Genomic DNA, 20,605 nt, shown 5'->3' on the forward strand with positions numbered 1-20,605 from the left:
TACACAATTCTTGTTTTCAGGATAAGTCTTTTAGGGGACTATTTCATAGCATGATTTGACTTGAGAGGGGAAGTACATTAGATTGCGGGTATTGTTTATACCAGATGAAAAAATGGCTAAAGAGAACCATTATGCAATATATTTGGTTTTCAGTAATATCCAAATGCACACTACTGCAGACTTGAATAGTAGAAAAATATAACTGCACTTCATAAAAATGCAATTTTTAGTTACAAAGCTTTTGGCCTTTTCTAGACTTGAGAAGAATAATTCACAACTAATGCCAGTTCCACCCTTAAAAGTTTTGGTGGCATAGTTATGTTGGTTAAGGATGGGATTTTTTTGAGTTTTAATAATTTATCTATGCTGGCAAAAAAAAACACCCTGTAGATGCAGTCATGCTGGCAAAAGATGCTTCTGCTGGTATGACTGAAGCTATACCAGGAGGGTTTTATCAGTATAGCTATACTGGGAAAACTCATATAACCTTGTTTACACTACGAATACCTTCCCTATACTTCAAGTTTAATTCAGTATCAGCAACAAGATATTAGTGAAAGAAGTTATTTTACAAGAACAATTATTTCCCATTTATAACAAGTGATTAAATGTTTATAGTAAGCTTCCTGATCAGGTAAGACTTGAGTTTATTCCATCTACATAAAATTTACCTCAACATTATTTCCCTTCATTAATGTACATAAACGTGATGCAAAACTCTCTGTTAAACAGGGTCCATGGGTAACATTAATGACCTACTGCATAGGCATATGCTCAATGGATTCAACTCAGCACTGCTCCTGATTTTAGTTAGCATAATGTTAATAGGGCAGAAGAAACTAAAACTAGTGAAACCTTAAACTAATGAATATGAACAAGCCTGTTCAAAGAATGCAATTACTGTATAGGCTCTTTATTTGTGGTTAAATCTTTCTAAACAAGAACCCGTTAAAGGAATAAGCCCATTAAATGAATTAAACCACGTGTACCAAGTCATGATGCATAGAGTAATTATCATTTAACAGGTACAATCATGCTAATTTTTATTACAAAAATCATTTTTAGAAATGAAGGAACATTCAAGTGTTTTGTTGACAACTGTTCTCTCCAACAGGCCTTTCTCCTGTAACAGTGTTATAGTTCAAAAACCAAGTTCTACAGACTAAGAACAGCTAAAAGAAAGGCCATCTGCTATTAAACTTTGTTCCAGAGTGATATCTGAATGTTTACCCACTGCTAATATGTTTTGTTTAAGGAAACAACCCATTGTAAAATAACTTTGAACTAGCAAAACAAGTTTATTTAAAAATTAAACACTCTGCCAAAAACTAGACATTACGTTGTGATGGTACGTTTCATGGGAAACATTTGATATGAACTAAATGTGTTTAAGAAGTAAAACCTAGGATTAATAAAATTTAAAGAAAAAGTCAACTATCACAAAAGAGTTGACAGAACAAAATCTGATTTCTGTTTGGTTAATTTGAATACAAGAACCACATTGCATGGACAGGCATAGAAGATATAATAGTGTTGAACTTGCACTTTAACCCACGGTACTTTCCGAAACCTTAAACTACCACCAGTAAGTGGCATTTTTCAGTGCGATGCCCGAATTTAATTCCACCTAAACCCAAGGCAACAGTTGATTAAAAGAAAACATAAGTCGAATGATAAAGCTACATTGTTTAGTACATTAAAATAAAACAAGGACAGTGATATTTGTATAAGGTTCCAAAAATATACAACTGGAAAAAAATAATCACTGTACACAACAACTCTGAGGTTGTTAAAGTGACCGATCAAAAGACTGAACAGTGCAAGACATGCTTTTCCAGTTACAAGCTCAAAACAGAAGTGCAAAAGAAATTAAAGCTTTTTTGTCTGAAGTGATTTACCTTTTAGGATAAGGAAAGCTAGAATATAGTTAAGTATTACAGAGAGCTCTTTTCCACAACATGAAATAGTTTCATAATACAACGTTTCACTCAAATTGTGTCCCACTAAGCCTGTTTTGTTAAAGGAACAGATAACTTTTGTCCAATACTCGGTTCATTTTGGCCTATGAACTAGAGGACCCATAGGCAAAAACAGCTGAATTCTCAAGCTTTGGCTTAGCTAGAGTACCTGCAAGCTACAGGCAGTGGAAGCAGCAACTAGGCTTTGCTTAAATACACTTTCCTTTCCTGCAACTTGTTGACAAGTGGTCTCAAGACCGCCTCACTGTCAGAAAGCAGCTGTGCTGAAAGCAGATGCTAAGTTATGGCTGAGGACTAAGAAATTGCTCTACAACTCTGGGAAAGTAGAGGTTTAAGAGCAACTCCAGGCAAGTGCTTTTAGCGAGCTGACTAAGCAATGCATGCAGATATTCATGCAAATGTAGAATATGGCTCCAGAGACTTAGAACTAGGATGTGTGTGTGTGTGAAAACTGGATAGAAGTCCCTTGCTCATAAATTTACAAAAATATATAGCCAATACTGTAGCGTAAGAAGTCACTTTTACTCGTTACATAGATTCCAAAAAGTATTAACTACTTTTCAGACATTCCAGACAAGGTCACTTGTAACAAAAAAGTCAACTTTTTTAAACAAGATTTAAAAAGTGGGTCTTTTCTTCAAGTGAACAGGACATCTGTTTGTAAGCTTAACTTTCTAATCAGTCAAGACTGGATTTATTTAAGATCTCTTATGTGAATATATGCATAACACAAATAAGTTTACTTTAACACATATCATCTGCACAGAAAAAAAGTTAACTCTTCAAAACATGATAGAGCAGGTCTGGTTAGTACAAATCTATTGCAAATTATAAAGATCCTGTGCATTAGGCCCACCCAGACAGAAGCAGAGGGAAAAAAAGTCTCAACAATGAGAGAAAGTTACTGTTCAAGTCTATGTGGTGTTTTGAAGAGCCAGCAGCCTAAATGACACCATGCTGCTAATCACAGTATCCAGACAAGCAAATCTGCTTGGGCTACTAAAGCAGTGTAATCTTCTGGAGGTGTCATTTACTCCCAAGTTATTTTCTGTTTCGAAGGCGTTTGGATTTCCTAGGAGAGTCTATGGATTCAACTGCCTTTCTCCGTTTCCTAAGGGACTCCTCATTTGAACCAGAACCTGAAGAACTTCCTACTGCACTTTCCATTACTTCTCTCAGTTTGCGTTCAAGCTCAGCCAATCGGGCATTCTGTTCACCTATGATTTGGGTTTGCTCTAGCAGTTTCTGGTCTTGGTCTTGGAGCTGTTTCTGTTGTTCTTGCACTTTGGTGCGAAGCTCTGAAATTTCCCGCCTTAGAACAGTCACACCTGCACCATTCGTTTTCACTTGCTGCTGGAGTTTGGTGACTTCCTGCCTAGAAGGGTTTTGCTTGGAGAATAGCTGCATTGTTGTTAGGGCTGCGGAAGGACCTGGAACTTCAGAGAAAGTGATTTAAGATTATTTTTTCTACATTGTGTTTAAACAAAATGTATCAAATTGTGCCCCAGTTTATACCCTCTGTTCAATTCTGTTGACCAATCCAGAATCTGAATAATTAGTGGTTTGTAAAACTATGACCATGTAAAATACTATTTACAGATACTCAATATACAGGAAAGTCAATAAGCTTGCTCATGGTATAAATCAGGGTACAATTACGCCCAATGTTTCAGATTTTAAGAGGTCAAAGCATAAGCTATTTTCAACTTCCTGAATAAAGAATAAAGAAAATACTTTTTGCCTAAAATATGAATGTAAGATTATGTTCTAAACCACTAAATTAAGTTATCAAAGGTGTGACATGCACAAAGCCAAAAAACTAGACACATCACTGTAACTAGACTTACTGCAGGACATACAGTAGATCACTCAGCTTAATTCTGAATATTTTGTATGTGTCAGCTTGATGTAATGTTTGAGTGTCTTTAAAAAGTGACAGTTAAGAGGAAAATCATGAAAATTCAGTAGCCATTATTGAGTGTGCACAATCTATTCCTTCAAGACCTGCAGGACTCAAGAAACTTGTAGAAGTGATTTTTTTCAATAATAGCTATTGTAAATTGACGTGATTGTAATAGTTCTATCATGTAAGTTTTGTTTAAACATTTTAAAGCAGTATTTCACCTTTTTGGAAAGGTTACGCAAGCCTAGAACAACTCAAGTGCATCAATCTATATGAATGAGTTTACCTATGTTACTACAGAGATAAGGCAAATCTTGTAAAAGGCAGCATAGCCTGAACAAAGAAGTTCCAATTTCTTTGTGGGGAGAACACTGAATCCTTAAGCACCAAGTGTTGTTACAGATCACAGCATTGTGGAGGTATGGGGAGATAGTAGGCTACATCAATGTGTCCTATGTTTTTTGAGCCATGGGGACTTGTGCTATGTTCCAATCTGCTGCTCATGCCATTAGTGGGTGCTGTTCATTCCACTTCCCCCAAACACTTGCTAGCAGAGAGACTCAGTAGAAGTCTCATCTGTGTTCAAGTTAAGGCCAGAAGGGACCGTTGTAATCTGTTCTGACCTCGTGCACTACATGAACTATAGAATTTAAATTAGATTCCTGTGTCAACCAAAAACTTCTGTTTGAACTACAGCAGAGATGTTAGAAGGTCATCTAAACTTGATTTAAAGACTCCAAGTGATGGATACTTTACTATATCTGTTAGTAACCTAAGGTGTTGGGACTGAGCCTCTACGTATATTCTACACAGGCTAGTGGACATGCATCTTTTCTGCTACTTTTGGCCATTATATGCTCAGATCAGCAGCCTGCCTCAACATTTGGCCCATACAAATTAAGTTGTATGAAAAATGTAACTGGTCGTGCCCTCCCCAAAAAAAGCCAGTTTGAGTGTTAACTTATCCAGTTTAATATTTTACAGAGCCCAGAAGCCTTTTCCATGTTACAGACTAAACACCTACGAATATTTCATTTGAAAACAAAACATTTGGGTTCTTGTTACATAAAGAATCTAAGGGTGCTTTAGCTTAAATTATTGTAGTACAAAGAGAAAGCTATCTCATTTGTTTATCCTATTAATAAAACTACAAACATATTGAATTGTGGCTTTGTGTGCTAAATTTCAACCAAGTGTGATTATAAAGTCTCATTCATTAGTGGTACAAAAGTATTTGTTTAAAGAATACACACTATGCATAATTATAAAATACATTCAAGTCTAGCAAAACAAAGCCTTCTTAAATTTTCAAACAATTACATTCCATACTCAATGTCCTTAGGATGTAAAATTAATTTTCATCAGGAGGCTGGATTATAATGGGGTATTCCATTGTTGAGGGAAACAAACAAGGGCGTGAATGCTTTCTAGAAAGTGAAATGTTGTGAATTTTCAGACAACAAGATAGACAAAAACAGCTAGATAAAAAGTTAAAAATACTAGAGGTTGAAAGTAATACCTGGGGCAGCTCCTATGAGACGACCTGATACATCTGATCCAGGCAACTTTCTTTTTAGAATTGGAACAATCTTCTCATCAAAGTATTCCATAGCCATGGATGAGATGTCTCTTAATTCCTGAAGGACTTCATGGGCTCTCTGAGGGGCTCTTGTAGAGTTTACGTACCGTAGCACACGATAAATTTCATCAATCACCTAAAATATTTAAGAACCGTTAGATGTTCTGTCAAGTTCAAGGGAAAAAATTAAGATAGTTATTGGTATAATCTGAAATTATAGCACTGATCTACTGATGGGCAGGTATTTCATACCCATTACACTAGTTTGTTCCTGTGTTCTTCCTAATTTTATACTAATCACCTGAAATGAAATGCTGTATTTTATAGTGGAGGCAGAGTCTGCGTTGTCATTGTATCTTTAGAAACTTTTACTCAGTAAATTTACTATAATAGTTATTTTTGAACATATGAACTAATCTGCATAACCACTGCATGAAATGTAATGGAGCATTCCACAGTAACCTGGACAGCAATTAGCAACTTTTCTTTTCTTATTACTTCTATTATTAGTACACTCCTTAAAATCTCTCCCATAAAGTTTATACTTAGTACAGTATGCTTCGTTCTCCAAGGAGACTCATAAGAAAATTCTTAGCAAATACATTGAACACCTTAGCAAGGCAGTCAATTCTGGCAAAAGCACTCTGTTGGCATAGCTGCATCCACACCAGGAATTTTGCTGGCATAGCTAAATTGGCTAAGGGGTATGATTTTTTTTCTATACTAGTAGCTGACATAGTTATGCCAGCAAATTTTTCTAATGTAGACTAAGCCTCAGATATAGTGCTAAGATAAATTCTTTAATGCTTGTGAGGCACTCAGATACTATGGTGATGGGGAAATAGACACCTGAAGTTGTTTGCCAATGACAGACAGATGTGATTTGAACACCATGCTAGTGTCCATATAACTAGCTTAATCTAATAGATTAAGCTAACACGGCTACCCCTCTGATAGCTTAATCTATTGTGTCAAATACACATGAAACACTGCAGTGGAAATAAACAGCAAATTTACATGACAGCTGAACACATATGCTTAGATTTTGACATACCTTCTTGTTTTGTTTAGGTCTAACATATATGCTAGGTGATACAGTACCACAGATAATATATTCTAAAATAGCTAAACAAGGTATTCCAATGGTATTTCTATTTTTAGGAAAAAAACAAGTGTTCCTCTCATGTACTGAAAAAACTCAAGTTCAATTTGTCTTTGGCCTAAAATGCTTAATATTAACTGATACTCAACAGATGGTGTTAGGAACACATCAAATATACATTTTTTGTTACAGAAGTGTACCAAAAATATTGCACAAGATAATCTGGGTGATGAGAGTTTGTGGTGGAATGGCCTCCAGTTTGGTGTTTACAGTTTGTAAGTCTGGACTACTCAAACTCTACATACAGCATCTACATACTTTTAAGGAATAAACTGTAAGTCGAGTTCTATCTGTTCAAAGGTCTCAGTAGCACACATATGAACAGTAAAAGTGAACCTGCAAAGAACAGTGACCAATTCAAGCATTTTTAAGTATTTCTTTAAATGAATACATTTATTAGGAATATGATCCACAACTGGCATACTGAGTTAATTTAAAACAAATCAACAGCCATTTTTCATGTTGGAACATTAATATAAAGCCAAAAAACAACTCATTCAGACAAGCATATCTATTCATAGGGTAGCCCTTACAGTACATAGGCTGCCTATAATATGTCTAAGTACATCCAGAATGATGCACTATACTACACTTTTAGGCAGCTACAGCTGTTAATAATTTGAAGTTGAGGAATATGATTTTTTAGCAACAATACACATTTATACAAGCAAGCAATTTTATATTTTACCTTTCCAGGTATGAAGCAACAGAGATTGGAATCCACATATTTCATGAAAGTCATATTTAACAGAGAGAGCCTTGTTTCTACAGCAGCAAGGATGTCTGCATGGCGAGCTAATGAATGGTTTCTTCTTTCGGACTCCCGCCTAGAAGAAAGCATACAGAAACCATTAAATGACACCACAGCCTTAGCAATTTTAAGCCACCAAAAACTGAAGTATTGCAACAGTAGTTCTTTTAAATCCTTCTGCTCTTAAGAGCCCAGGTGTAAGTCAAGATCCAACAGGCAGCATCCGGTGTATTAGTCAGAGTTTCTGAATCCTGTATCACATGGCCATTTACCTGCTGAGACTCAGAAAGAAATACAACTACACCTCTACCTCAATATAACGCGGTCCTTGGGAGCCAAAAAAATCTTATCGCGTTACAGGTGAAACCGCATTATATCGAACTTGCTTTGATCCACGGGAGTGTGCAGCCCCCCCCGGAGCACTGCTTTACCGCGTTATATCCAAATTCATGTTATATCAGGTCGCATTATATTGGGGTAGAGGTGTACTTCCAGTAGTTTTGTCCTTCTCAAGAGATTGCTGCAGCTGTCAAGAACCAGCCAGCAAATGACTCTGCACATTTGCTAAACACTGGAATAATTTTTAGATCTATTTGTCAAATTTGGTTCTCCTTGAATCATTACTGTGAAATTTTTTTAATCCAAATTAGTATATGTAAAGGCATCTTAGTTTTTAAAAAATTCCAAGATTAAAAATATTAAAGGACTAGAAGGAGTAGTCTTAAAGCAATGCACTGGGGCAGAGTGCTTCAATGCGATTTTCTCATCACTACCCATTTGTGTTCTGGCAACTGACCTAAAAACCACCACCACTAATAAACAGCAATCCAGCCTCCATACTTACTCAGTCCCAAGCTTCACCTGAGCTGAGAGAACTGATGACTGTTCGAGCTTTTTTGATGCCGGGTAACAATCATGAAATAAAATCATAGAATCATAGAATATTAGGGTTGGAAGAGACCTCAGGAGGTCATCTAGTCCAATCCCCTGCTCAAAGCAGGACCAACACCTAAAATGAAACCATTTAAATCATGACAATAAATTAGGCTTAATTATCAGGTTTTAGAAGTGAGAAGCAGCTTCTCTCATTCCCTTCTAACATCGTCTTCTAATGCCCATGATCCAGCTCCAAATTATGTTAGTGGATACTGTGTCCATGCAGTTGCTGATTGGCCCTTAGCTCCAAAATACATGATAAGAAAACATGCAAAATTAGATCATGCCTTTCTAATCCCAGGTTACATGAAAAATGTGTTTCACGTCTACTCAATTGCACAGGTAGGTAAAAATCCTTTTAGCCAAGGTAGGTTAGTTGGCACTCCTTTTGGAGCAAGTTATCATGGCTCCTAGATTTGCCAGAGGAGTTGATTTTGAGTAATATTGGACACTTCCTCTCTCTTCTGACAGCACTTCAGTTCCTGACAGGCTGGGAAGCAAATAAATAAATAAACAAACAAACAAACAAAAAAACAGGATAACATTTATCTAAACAAACAGACTTTAGGGTTGGCCTAAGTGTTTTTGCAAGAAAAATAACCCATGGAATTTTACCAACTAAACCAGATAATTCCAATTACAGCCAAAATATTGTCAATGTTTTTCTAAAACACATTAATTTAACTAGATAACTGAAGTAAACTTTTACAGTCTTAGCTTTACACCTAAGAAATAATGTTACTGTGTTCTTACTTACGTGTTTTAAGATACAGTATTTGGAACCCATAGCTGTAATTGGCACATACCTTGGAAGTTGTGCTTTAACCTGTTTCTGACACAAGTTGTGATATCTTTCCACTTTCAGAAATCCCTGATTTAACATTCGCTGGCAGACCAAGTCCATTCGCTTACAAACCTATTTTTAAAATACAGAACAAAGGAAACTTCAAATGTCTCAAACCAAACTACAGGTTGTTTTCATGATTAGTCAGTCTGTGCTTGTTCAATGGTGCAAGATTAGTTTTTATTCTTTCTGATTTGCAAACTAATCCTAAATTGGATAAAATGTCAACTACAATGCAAAATAAAATTGTTTGCCCTTTACTGATTCTTTGTTATATAAAAGGCAACTGCAAAATTCATTGAAATCTGTATCACTTCTTCCTTCATGTTAATAAAGTTTAGCAGCAGTTCAGTTTAAAGACTCATGTTTAAAGACTCGTTATTTATGTCCACTAATGGTCCTAGCAATATCCTCCAAAGAGAGGTAGGACCTGATATTTCAAAAGTTGTTTAATATATCAAAGACGACAAAACCCCACTTTGCAGTTAATTTCACACCTAGAAGCTTTTTGCCAGAGCATTTTCTCTCAGAGAAGTCTGAAGGAGTGCAGAGGGACAAACAGAGACTGACCTTAGACTTTTTTGGCAATTGTCCCACTTGCGTGGCAGGGGTTTTCATAGACAAGACTTTCCAACCTTATGGAAATGTTTTATTACATAGCAATATATATGATTTGGTTATCATAAACAAACAATGACAAATCTAAAAAAACCACAGGTTCGAGCTAAATTAACATGGTGTTGACCATCAGACTCACTTGGCATGCCAGAGGCAAGGTAGGACCCTCATGGGTAACCACCTGTCTCCCACCACTAGGTCTCCATGGAAATTGTAACTGTTTAAGGATGCATGTGGGGTGATGTGGGATTGCACTCTAATGTCATCCTCATTGGGTATTATTGACTAGTCATTGGGGTTTAGAAACTTGCAAAAAGGGGATTCCTTTATACACGTATTAAGGGGGCTTTGTAAGTTGAATTGTATAGTAATGTAGAGGTACCTGAAGTTGAAATTACAGTTGCATTGGGGCCCGGTGATCCACACTTTGAGGTGGTAGGAGACTTGATTTACCCGCACAGGTCCGTGCTACCTTATCTCAGTCCCTTCAGCTCTCCCGCACTGTGCCCTGATCCACGTACTGCAAGCTTGCCCTGGGCTGCTCGGTGGGTCCTGACAGGGTAAATACTTCTTGATCAGCTAAAAGCACGTTAGCCATCGAGTGAAGAGAGAGAGAGTAGAACCCCCATCCCATGTGTTTTTTTTGGGACTTGTTCAAGTAATTGTTGGAACTGGTTATTAAAGGGTTAATTATTTAAGGAGGGATGCCTTCACATATGTATAGTGTTAAGTGTTTATTGTGTACAGTTAGAAATTAGGCTAACCCAGTGTTTCTCAAACTGGGGTTGCCGCTTGTGTAGTGAAAGCTCCTGGCGGGCCGGGCCGGTTTGTTTACCTGCCCCATCCGCAGGTCCAGCCGATCGCGGCTCCCACTGGCCGCGGTTCGCCGCTCCAGGCCAATGGAAGCTGCAGGAAGCGGCGCAGGCCGAGGGACTTACTGGCCGCCGCTTCCAGCAGCTCCCATTGGTCTGCAGCAGCAAACCGCGGCCAATGGGAGCCGCAATTGGCCGGACCTGTGGACGGGGCAGGTAAACAAACCGTCCCGGCCCGCCAGGGGCTTTCCCTACACAAGTGGCGACCCCAGTTTGAGAAACACTGGGCTAACCAGTACAGTTTAGGGTTAAAGTGAGTAAAACAGAGTCAGCCAAGACTTCTGGGGACCCAGCTGTGGTTAACCAAAATACAGCATAAAAATATACTAAAGATCATGGAGGTTTTTTATGAATGGAACATAGCCAGGATATTTTTAATCACCCTAACTTGTGGGGTTTGATCATATGTTTAATGTAAGGCTCTGGGGTGTGGTCAGGGATGAGGGGTCTGGGGTGGCTCAGGGCTGGGACACAGGATTGGGGCACAGGGTTGGGGCATGGACTTACCTCCGGCGGCTCCTGGTCAGCAGGTCCGGCTCCTAGGCAGAGGCGTGCAAGCGGCTTTGCACGACTCTCGGCCAGAGGCACCTCCCCCCCCAGTTTCCATTGGCCGTGCGGAGCCGGTCTCCGGGTCGGGGGCAGCGTGCAGAGCCCCGTGGCCCCCCTGCCTAGAAGCCAGACCTGCTGCTGGCCGCTTCCGGTGCACAGCGCGGTGTCAAAACAGATAGGCACTAGCCTGCCTTCACTGGGCAGCACTGCCGATGGGACTTTTAACGTCCCGGTCGGCGGTGCTAACCAGAGTGAACCAGTGCCTGACATTCCATGACCCAGTACTGGGTTGCGACCCAAGGTTTGAAAAACTCTGCTAGTCTCACTTCCAGTATAGCACAGGCCATAGAAATTTCCCAAAATAATTCCTAGAGGATATCTTTTAGAAAAAACATCCAATCTCAATTTAAAAATTGTTAATAATGGAGAATCCACCATGACCCTGGGTAAACTGTTCCAATGGTTCCTTCACTGTTAAATGTACACCTTATTTCCAATTTGTCTAGCTTCAACTTCCAGTCATTGGATCACATTATACCTTTCTATGCAAGACTGAAGAGCCCATTATTAAATATTTGTTCTTCATATAGGTACTTATAGACTGTAATCATGTCACCCCTTAAACTTCTTTGTTAAACTAAATAGATTGAGTTTCTTGAGTCTATCAGTATAAGCAGGCTTGGAAGGATTAGATTTTTTAATCGGTAAATGCCAATAGACACACAAACCAATGAAAAAATTTCCATTGATAATAAATGGAATTTCCAGACAGGCAAAATGAAGGGGGGGGGGAAGCTGCTTGAGAACTTAAGAGTTCGATTTAAGTATATTAGGGCTATTAATCACAGTTAACTCCCGCGATTAACTCAAAAAAAATTAATCGCAATTAAAAAAATTAATGCAATTAATCGCACTGTTAAACAATAGAATACCACTTGAAATTTATTAAATATTTTTGGATGTTTTTCTACATTTTCAAATATATCAATTTTAATTACAGCACAGAATACAAAATATACAGTGTTCACTTTACATTATTTTTAATTACAAATATTTACACTGTAAAAATGATAAAAATAGTATTTTTCAATTCACCTCATACAAGTACTGTAGTGCAATCTCTTTATCATGAAAGTGCATGTTACAAATGTAGGTTTTTTGGTTACATAACTGCACTCAAAAACAAAACCATGTAAAACTTTAGAGCCTACAAGTCCACTCAGTCCTACTTCTTTGTTCAGCCAATCGCTAAGAGAAACAAGTTTGTTTACATTTACTGGAGATAATGCTGCCCACTTCTTAATTACAATGTCACCTAGGGTGACGAGATGAGAGGAAGAAAATATCGGGACACATGGGGGTGGGGGGTCCGCCGGCGGAGCAAAAAAAAAAAAAAAAAAGCCGAGTGCTGCCGGTGGAGCGCAAAACAAAAACAAAAGCCGAGTGCTGCCGGCGGAGCGAAATATCGGGACAAATTGTGTCCCGACCAAAGATCGGTCGGGACGCGGGACAAACACCTAAATATTGGGATGTCTGGTCACCCTAATGTCACCTGAAAGTGAGAACAGGCGTTCTCATGGCACTGTTGTGACTGGCGTCACAAGATATTTACGTGCCAGATGCACTAAAGATTCATATGCCTCTTCATGCTTCAGCCATCGTTCCAGAGGACATGCTTCCATGCTGATGACGCACGTTAAAAAAATAATGTGTTAAATTAAATTTGTGACTGAACTCCTTGGGCGAGAATTGTATATCTCCTGCTCTGTTTTACCTGCATTCTGCCTTATATTTCATGTTATAGCAGTCTCTGATGATGACCCTGCACATGCTGTTCATTTTAAGAACACTTTCACTGCAAATTTGAAAAAATGCAAAGAAGATATAAGAACGGCCATACTGGGTCAGACCAAAGGTCCATCTAGCCCAGTATCCTGTCTACCGACAGTGGCCAATGCCAGGTGCCCCAGAGGGAGTGAACCCAACAGGCAATGATCAAGTGATCTCTCTCCTGCCACCCATCTCCACCCTCTGACAAACAGAGGCTAGGGACACCATTCCTTGCCCATCCTGGCTAATAGCCATTAACGGACTTAACCTGCATGAATTTATCCAGTTCTCTTTTAAACGCTGTTATAGTCCTAGTCTTCACAGCCTCCTCAGGCAAGGAGTTCCACAAGTTGACTGTGCGCTGTGTGAAGAACTTCCTTTTATTTGTTTTAAACCTACTCCCCATTCTTTGGCGCATCAGGCATGTAAATATCTTGCGACGCCGGCTACAACAGTGCAATGCAAACTCCTGTTCTCACTTTCAGGTGACACTGTAAACAAGAAGCAGGCAGCATTATCTTCTGGAAATGTAAACAAATGTGTCTGTTTGAGCGATTGGCTGAATAAGAAATAGGACTGATTAGACTTGTAGGCTCTAAACTAAAGTTTTACATTGTTTTATTTTTGAATGCAGGTTTTTTTGGTACATAACTCTACATTTTAAAGTTCAACTTTCATGATAAAGAGATTGTACAACAGTACCTGTATTAGGTAAATTGAAAAAAACTATTTATTTTGGTTTTTTACAAATATTTGTAATAAAAAATAAAAAATAAATATAAAGTGAGCACTGTACACTTTGTATTCTGTGTTGTAATTGAAATCAATATATTTGAAAATGTAGAAAACATCCAAAAATATTTAAATAAATGGTATTCTATTGTTTAAAAGCGCGATTAGTTGCAATTAATTTTTTTAATCGCTTGACAGCCCTAAAGTATATCTGTTTTGTATATTTTGGCATGTGACGTTGACAATATGTTTTAACAGATATAAAGCTTTAATTTTTTGAATTTGTGTCTACTGTTATTAAAATAATTGTCTGACCCCTGCACACTTTCCTACAACTGTAATAATTTAAATAGATAAAAATGTAAAAAAATTTAAAACCCATAATTATGTGGAACTGTGAACATTTACATTGATAAAGATAAAAAGCTAAAATATTGATATCTGCCAAAATAATAAAAAAATCAAATTCTAACAAGCCTAACTACAAGTCATGTTTTCTAATCTTTTAATCAATCTCGTGGCTCTTCTTTGAACCCTCTCCAACTTATCAATATCCTTCTTAAATTCTGGACACCAGAACTAGACACCGTATTCTACCAGTGGTTGCAGCAGTGCAAAATACAGAGGTAAAATAACCTTTCTCCTCCTACTTGAGATTCCTGTTTATACATCCCAGGATTGCATTAGCCCTTTTGGCCTCTGGGAGCTCATGCTCAACTGATTATCCACCATGACCCCCAAATCCTTTCCAGAATCACAGATTCCCAGGATAGAGTCCCCCATCCTCTAAGTATGGCCTACGTTCTTTGTTTCTAAACATATATATATTTACCTGTATTAAAACACAAATTATTTGCTTGCATCCAGTTTACCAAGGACTCTTGATTGCTCTGTATTAACGACATGTCTTCATTATGTACCACTCCCCCAAATTTTGGGGTCATCTGCAAACTTTATTAGTTATTATTTTGTTTTCATTCAGGTAATTGACAAAAAAATGTTATAGTATAGGGCCAAGAACAGATCCCTATGGGATCCCTCATCAGAAAAACAACCACTCAATGATGATTCCTCATTTACAATGTTTGAGACCTGTCCATTAAGCCACGCTTTAATCCATTTAAATGCACGTCATGTTAATTTTATATTGTTCTAGTTATTTAATCAAAAGTGTCGTACAGTACCAAGTCAAACCCCTTACAAAAGTCTAAGTATACTACATCAATAGTATTACTTTTATCAAATAACCTGTAGTCTCATCAAAACAAAATCAAATTAGTTTGACAGGATATATCTTCCATAAACCCATAGTAATTGGCATTAATTATATTATCCTTCTTTGATTATTTATTAACTAAGTCCGGAGTCAACCACTGCATTATCAATGCATGCCTAGTAGCTTAATTGTTTTCTTGATTGATGTCCTGATGGCAAATCGCATATGGGATTCTATGATCATCTTCAAAAGATTTTTTCCCTTCTGAGAACCCAGCGTTACTGTCAGAATGCAATATTCTGTGAGAGAGCTAGGCTACTTTTGGTCCCATTTATATAAATTATGCACATTTATTATAGATTTGAGCACCTCAGGTTAACTAGTATCATTTGACTTGCTTGCTCCCTGGAAGGTATCTTTATCAAGATGCTGTGTAGTACCAGACACATTCATTCTTCTCTTACTTAAATATGCAATTGGAGCCAATACATACCCAGGGAGTTAGGTAGAGCCTTGTACTGAAAATGATTCTGTGGTGGGAATGTTTGAAGAACCGCAGATAGCAGGGCCTTGTTAGCCTACGTATGTTATACATATTAGACCACATCAGTATGTATTAAGCGCACACTATGAATATTGCATGGATGAATATGCCACCTGAATTGTATTGTTTTTCCCCACAATGGTGTTCACTCTTGATATCCCACAATGCCTGGAATAGTACAACTTGGCGTTTTACATAAGGGAAAAGGAAAACTGTCAAAGGCAAAATACATTAATAGTCTGCCCCAATACAAAGTGGGGAGGTGCCTTCACAGACCAGTACCTGGAATGCTAGTATCCAAAATAAAGATAAGTAAGATACAGAATAACACAGTAAGGAACAGGTACAAACTGGTGGGCTGGATCTTAGGTGATGTGTAAAGTGAACACACTGGGAGATCAGAATTGCTTCCTGAAAGGAGGGTATATGTCTGTCTCCTTTTCATATTGTACTGTTTTGTCTTTGGACAATACATTTGGCTCAGTTTGGTTATTTGGTCTCTAAAACATTTTTCATAACGAACCAACAAGTGTAGTCAAACAATTGGCTATACTATTAATTACAGCCTGATGGGAACATGCAAGCCTTTACTAAGTCTACTGATATTATTTAACGCCATCGCCTTCTGAATTTATACTTGAGCATTTGTTGAAGAGCTTAAGGCAGATTACTACCTGAACTCCACAAGATTTCTGGGGAACTATGAAAAAGATTTAACATACACATTGGAATCTCATTGTCTAGAATTGGCTCTACGGTTCCCATACAGCACTAAAAACTTGCATAATTCCTCTTTACTGGATTCAACGTGGTTGCTGATTAAACACATTTAATGAACTGTTTTCATTTTTGAGTGATCCCTTTAAAGAGCCTCAGACAGATAAAGTGAAGATGATTATATATTTCCATTCCTGGAGGAGTAGAAGCCAGAGGTGTTTACACTGAGATTCTTGATGTCAGTGGCTGGTCGGAAAAGAGGGGTGTACTTTCTTTCTCTTGGAATAATTCTCCTCTGCATCTATCTTTAGAGAAATGCCTTCTGAGGAACTTATTTGGTGAAAGGATTTGTTTTTCTCTTTCATTGAATCAAAAATTAAAGATGGAATAGACTCACTGAATTATTTTGTTCATCCTTCATCCAGTGCAGTACTGTTCCCTACAGTATATTTGTTAATGGTTTATTCACCCTAACTCTAAATATTCCAACAATAGGGCTTCCACCAGCACTTCTATTGATAGCAGCCGTCCTCCATAATAACCAACTTATTAGCAAACCAAGCATTTTTGAGTCGAGAAAAGGAAAAAAAGTGTTATTTTCCCCTCAATAAAAGTAGTCCACTATCACAAAATAGTCCCCCTAGGTAAATATAACACTTTGCTTTCATTCAAGAATCTCAGCATGTTTACAAACATTCATTTAGCTTCACAACCTGGTGAGGTAAATATCATCCCTATTTTACAGACAGGGAAAGTGAGGCAGAGAGAGGTCACATCACTCAGGCGACGTCACACACAAAGACTGTGGTGGAATTGGAAGCAAAATCCCACAATTCCTAGGACTATACTTTAACCATCATTCTTTAATAATGAGCCATATTAATGAAGTTTGCCAAAATAGTACATTCAAAGCTGTTATTAAGGTTTCTTCATAGTTGGGCAGGTCTGAAATATAGCCTATTTTCAAAATAACACACATACACCTTAGTGAGGATTGGTGGACTTAATCCATCCTGGAGGAAAATACTTACTGATTATCAGCACGCTTGGTGCTGCATAAACAGAAATGGAGCCCTGTCTCAAGGAGTTTCAATTTAATATCAGAATCAGACAAATACACTTCAGGATATTGGCAGATTTTGTAAAATATTTCTCCCAGAAATGTAGTCCAAATTACTGTAGAAATATGTTTATAATATTAGAGTTCTAATATTTGTTTTGTTACAGAGGAAGTCTAATTACATGGTCTTAAAATAGAAACAGTATGGCACACAAATTTAGCGAGGGTTACATAAGCTTCCTAATCCTTCTACTTCATTATCCACGACAAATTCATTAACAGTAATTTATTGGCTGGATCCAGAGTTTATACTCCCTCGCTATTCAGACACTACAAGCATGAGGTACACTGATCTCAGTTACATCTCTGCACATTTTTTGGACATTAACTCTTGACCTATGTCTGTCTGAGTGAGACAGTAGGGGTGTGATCCACAAAGGTACTCAGGCACCTAAATCCTGTTTTTAGGTGCCACTGCAATCCACAAAACTCCCATTCAGCTGCCACCTAGCCCTGTAGATGCCTAAACTCACTCAGCACCTAAGTTTTTTCCTCTGGGCATGTGTACTGCAGCCTCACCCTAGGCACCCAAGTGCCTATCGCCTGCCTAAGCACTACTGCCGCATGATAAAGGTTCAGATGCCTATCTCCTGCCTAAGTCCCAGAATGATTCACAAGCTGGGAAAGAGAAGGTGTTCATCTGCTTAAGTCACATCCAGAGACCTGATCTGGTAGGCGACCTCTGGGCACGGCTACCATATTGGGCCCCTCAGGCAATCGGGGGGGGGCAGGAGGGAAGAAGAACATTCCTTAAAACCTTTAACCTAGTGGATAGGATACTCACCCAGGATGTGGAAGAACCCCAGTTAAAGTGCCCTCTCCTCCCGAGGGGGAAAAAGGGATTTGAAGTAGGATCTGGCAACTCTCATATGAATGCCCTAACTACTAGGCTATGGAATATTTTGATATGGATCTTCCTCAATCTCTCCTGTTGAAGTTGTTACACTTTAATAAAACAAATGAATAATTAAATATTAACTGGGTCAGTGAAAGAGTTAAAATTACTCTATAGTAGTGGTGGGCAATCTGCAGCCCCCATGCGGCCTGTCAGGGTAATCCGCTGGCGGGCTGCGAGACAGTTTGTTTACATTGACCATCCGCAGGCACGGCTGCCTGCAGCTCCCAGTGGCCGCGGTTCGCCATTCCCCGCCAATGGGAGCTGCAGGAAGCGGTGGCCAGCACCGCTTCCCGCAGCTCCCATTGGTCGGGAATGGTGAACTGCAGCCACTGGGAGCTGCGGGCAGCCATGCCTGCGGACGGTCAATGTAAACAAACTGTCTCGCAGCCCGCCAGCGGATTACCCTGATGGGCCGCAGGTTGCCCACCACTGGTCTATAGGCTAGTGATTAGACCACTCACCCGAGAGGTGGCAGATCCCTGTTCAAATCCCTTCTCCCCCATCAGGAGCAGGGGGGACTTGCACTGGGAGTCTCACAGATCCTGGGTGGGTGCCCTAACCATTAGGCTAAAGGTTATTAGGGAGGTCCTCCTCCCACATCCCCCAGCCATTTAGTTTCAGGCCCCAAACACAGTTCAGGCGGCAGGACAACCTATCTTCTCCAGGTCGCTAGCAGAGCTAAGCACTTCCCTGCAGCCTGGACTTAGGCACTTATCTCTGAAAGAGGGGCAGGGCTTAGCACACACCCCTCTGCTCAGCATCTCCCATTGGCTATCTTAGGCATCTTCAGGTCTAGCATGCTGGCTTTGTGGATCTCATTCTAAGGTGCCTCTCCCCATTCATTCTACAGGGAGCCTAGGCACCTAACCCAGGCTTTGTGGATCACAGTGTTTGTTGTTCCTGTGATTTTCTAAACGTTATTTGTTGCAATGCTGAACACTATAGTGCCTGAGTCCCTTAGTGGATCTGGGCCTAAGCTCTTTGCAGCAAAGTTCTTGTCTTCCTATACATTTTGTATCTATCATGTACACTTACTGTACTACAAATAATAAGTGGACATGTGGACTCAGTAAACTAAACCCACAAGGAAAAAACACAGAATCACAGAATATCAGGGTTGGAAGGGACCTCAGGAGATCATCTAGTCCAACCCTCTGCTCAAAGCAGGACCAATCCCCAACTAAATCATAAAGGAGTTGAATGTAACAATTAAGTAAGGAAACTGATGAGCAAACAAATAGCATGCCTCCCGAGGCAAATAAACCAAAAGGCTTAACACAGGGGCTCTTATTAGGGGTTTGGGGGGGAGGAAAAAGGGACAAATGCACCCCCCCAACTAAGAAGTTACTGAACAGAAGATGGGGGGAGGGTTGCCTGGCTTTTCCACAACTCCAGCACAGTACTGAGGTAAGATCGGTCCAGCGGGCGACATCAGGCTGCAAGAGATAGTGACAGTGGGCCCCTCTCCCCTTCCGCCCACCTCCTTTTCCTCCAGACAGACCCGAGTAATTGCATTAGACAAAACCCGAGGGGGGGGCGGTATTTCACCCCAACCCTACCAGCAGCAGGGACAGACATGACGGACTCGGGGGGCACCAGCAGCAGGGCCCTCGGTTCAGTCGGGCCCTGGCTTGATATTCCCCCCTTCCCCTGCGCTGCCTTCCCGTCCCCCCTCGCCCCCCACCAGGGGGAGCTGATGACCCGGCCCCCCTCGCCCGACGGAGCCCCCCCCCGGCCGGCCCCTCACCAGGCGGAGCTGGCTGGTCTCGTCGTAGGAGAGGAAGCCGAGGATGCTCTCGATGGCCACGATGGGCAGCCCCACCAGCGTGTTGCTCTGAGGGAGCTGCTCCAAGGGCGCCGGGCCCCCCTGGAGCTGGGGGGCCGGGGGCGGGGAGAGGCGCGCCGAGCCCATGGCGCCTCCTTCCCCCTCCGACAGGAGCCGCTCCTCCGCCACCGCCGCCATCTTGGGCCCTGTCCCCCTCCAGTCCTCGGCTGGGGGAGGGGGGACTTCCTGTGACAGCACTTCCGCCCCCGCCCGCCCGCCCTGAGCGCCGCCACGGGGCGCGCGGGAGGGGGGTGTCCTGGCCCGTCCCCTCCCGGGCTGTGACCCCCCCGGGCCCTTGGGCGCCAGTGGCCTGATCCACCTGCAGGCCCCGTGCTGCCGCTGGAGCGGCCTGGGGGCGCCGCCCTGAGCACCCCAGTGTACCCCACTGTGTGACTAGCCCCTTCCCCCAGCCGCTAGCGCCCAGCGGGGAGCTGCCCCGGGGGTGGCAATAGGTGAGTGAGAGCGGCTGGACGCGGGGTGTCATCTACGCTGAGCTGATCCTCCGGGGCCAGCAAATCCAGCCCGGCGCC

The 20,605-nt window shown here is 40.5% G+C and overlaps 1 protein-coding gene across 1 annotated transcript; it reads right to left on the reverse strand.

The window, feature by feature from the left end:
* Window positions 1-1,272: 1,272 nt before the first annotated feature.
* FBXO28 (F-box protein 28) lies at window positions 1,273-20,213 on the reverse strand. The gene is made up of 5 exons (XM_065401344.1): window positions 19,998-20,213; window positions 9,117-9,226; window positions 7,312-7,450; window positions 5,402-5,597; window positions 1,273-3,415 (listed from the first exon to the last, which is right to left on the reverse strand). Exons 1-5 carry the CDS (start codon window positions 20,211-20,213, stop codon window positions 3,021-3,023), a joined length of 1,056 nt encoding a protein of 351 aa, XP_065257416.1. The 3' UTR covers window positions 1,273-3,020.
* Between the last annotated feature and the right edge of the window lie 392 nt (window positions 20,214-20,605).

This window comes from Emys orbicularis, chromosome 3 (genome assembly GCF_028017835.1).
Source record: "Emys orbicularis isolate rEmyOrb1 chromosome 3, rEmyOrb1.hap1, whole genome shotgun sequence".
Taxonomy (NCBI): Eukaryota; Metazoa; Chordata; order Testudines; family Emydidae; genus Emys; species Emys orbicularis.

Excerpts from the sequence above, each read along its gene's own strand:
- FBXO28 (XM_065401344.1), bottom strand. The coding sequence starts at position 20,213 with ATGGCGGCGGTGGCGGAGGAGCGGCTCCTGTCGGAGGGGGAAGGAGGC. Across the intron at positions 7,451-9,116 it reads GTTAAAGCACAACTTCCAAG|GCGGGAGTCCGAAAGAAGAA; the intron begins GTATGTGCCAAT and ends GCTTTCTTCTAG. Across the intron at positions 3,416-5,401 it reads TCTCATAGGAGCTGCCCCAG|TTCCAGGTCCTTCCGCAGCC; the intron begins GTATTACTTTCA and ends CTTTCTCTGAAG.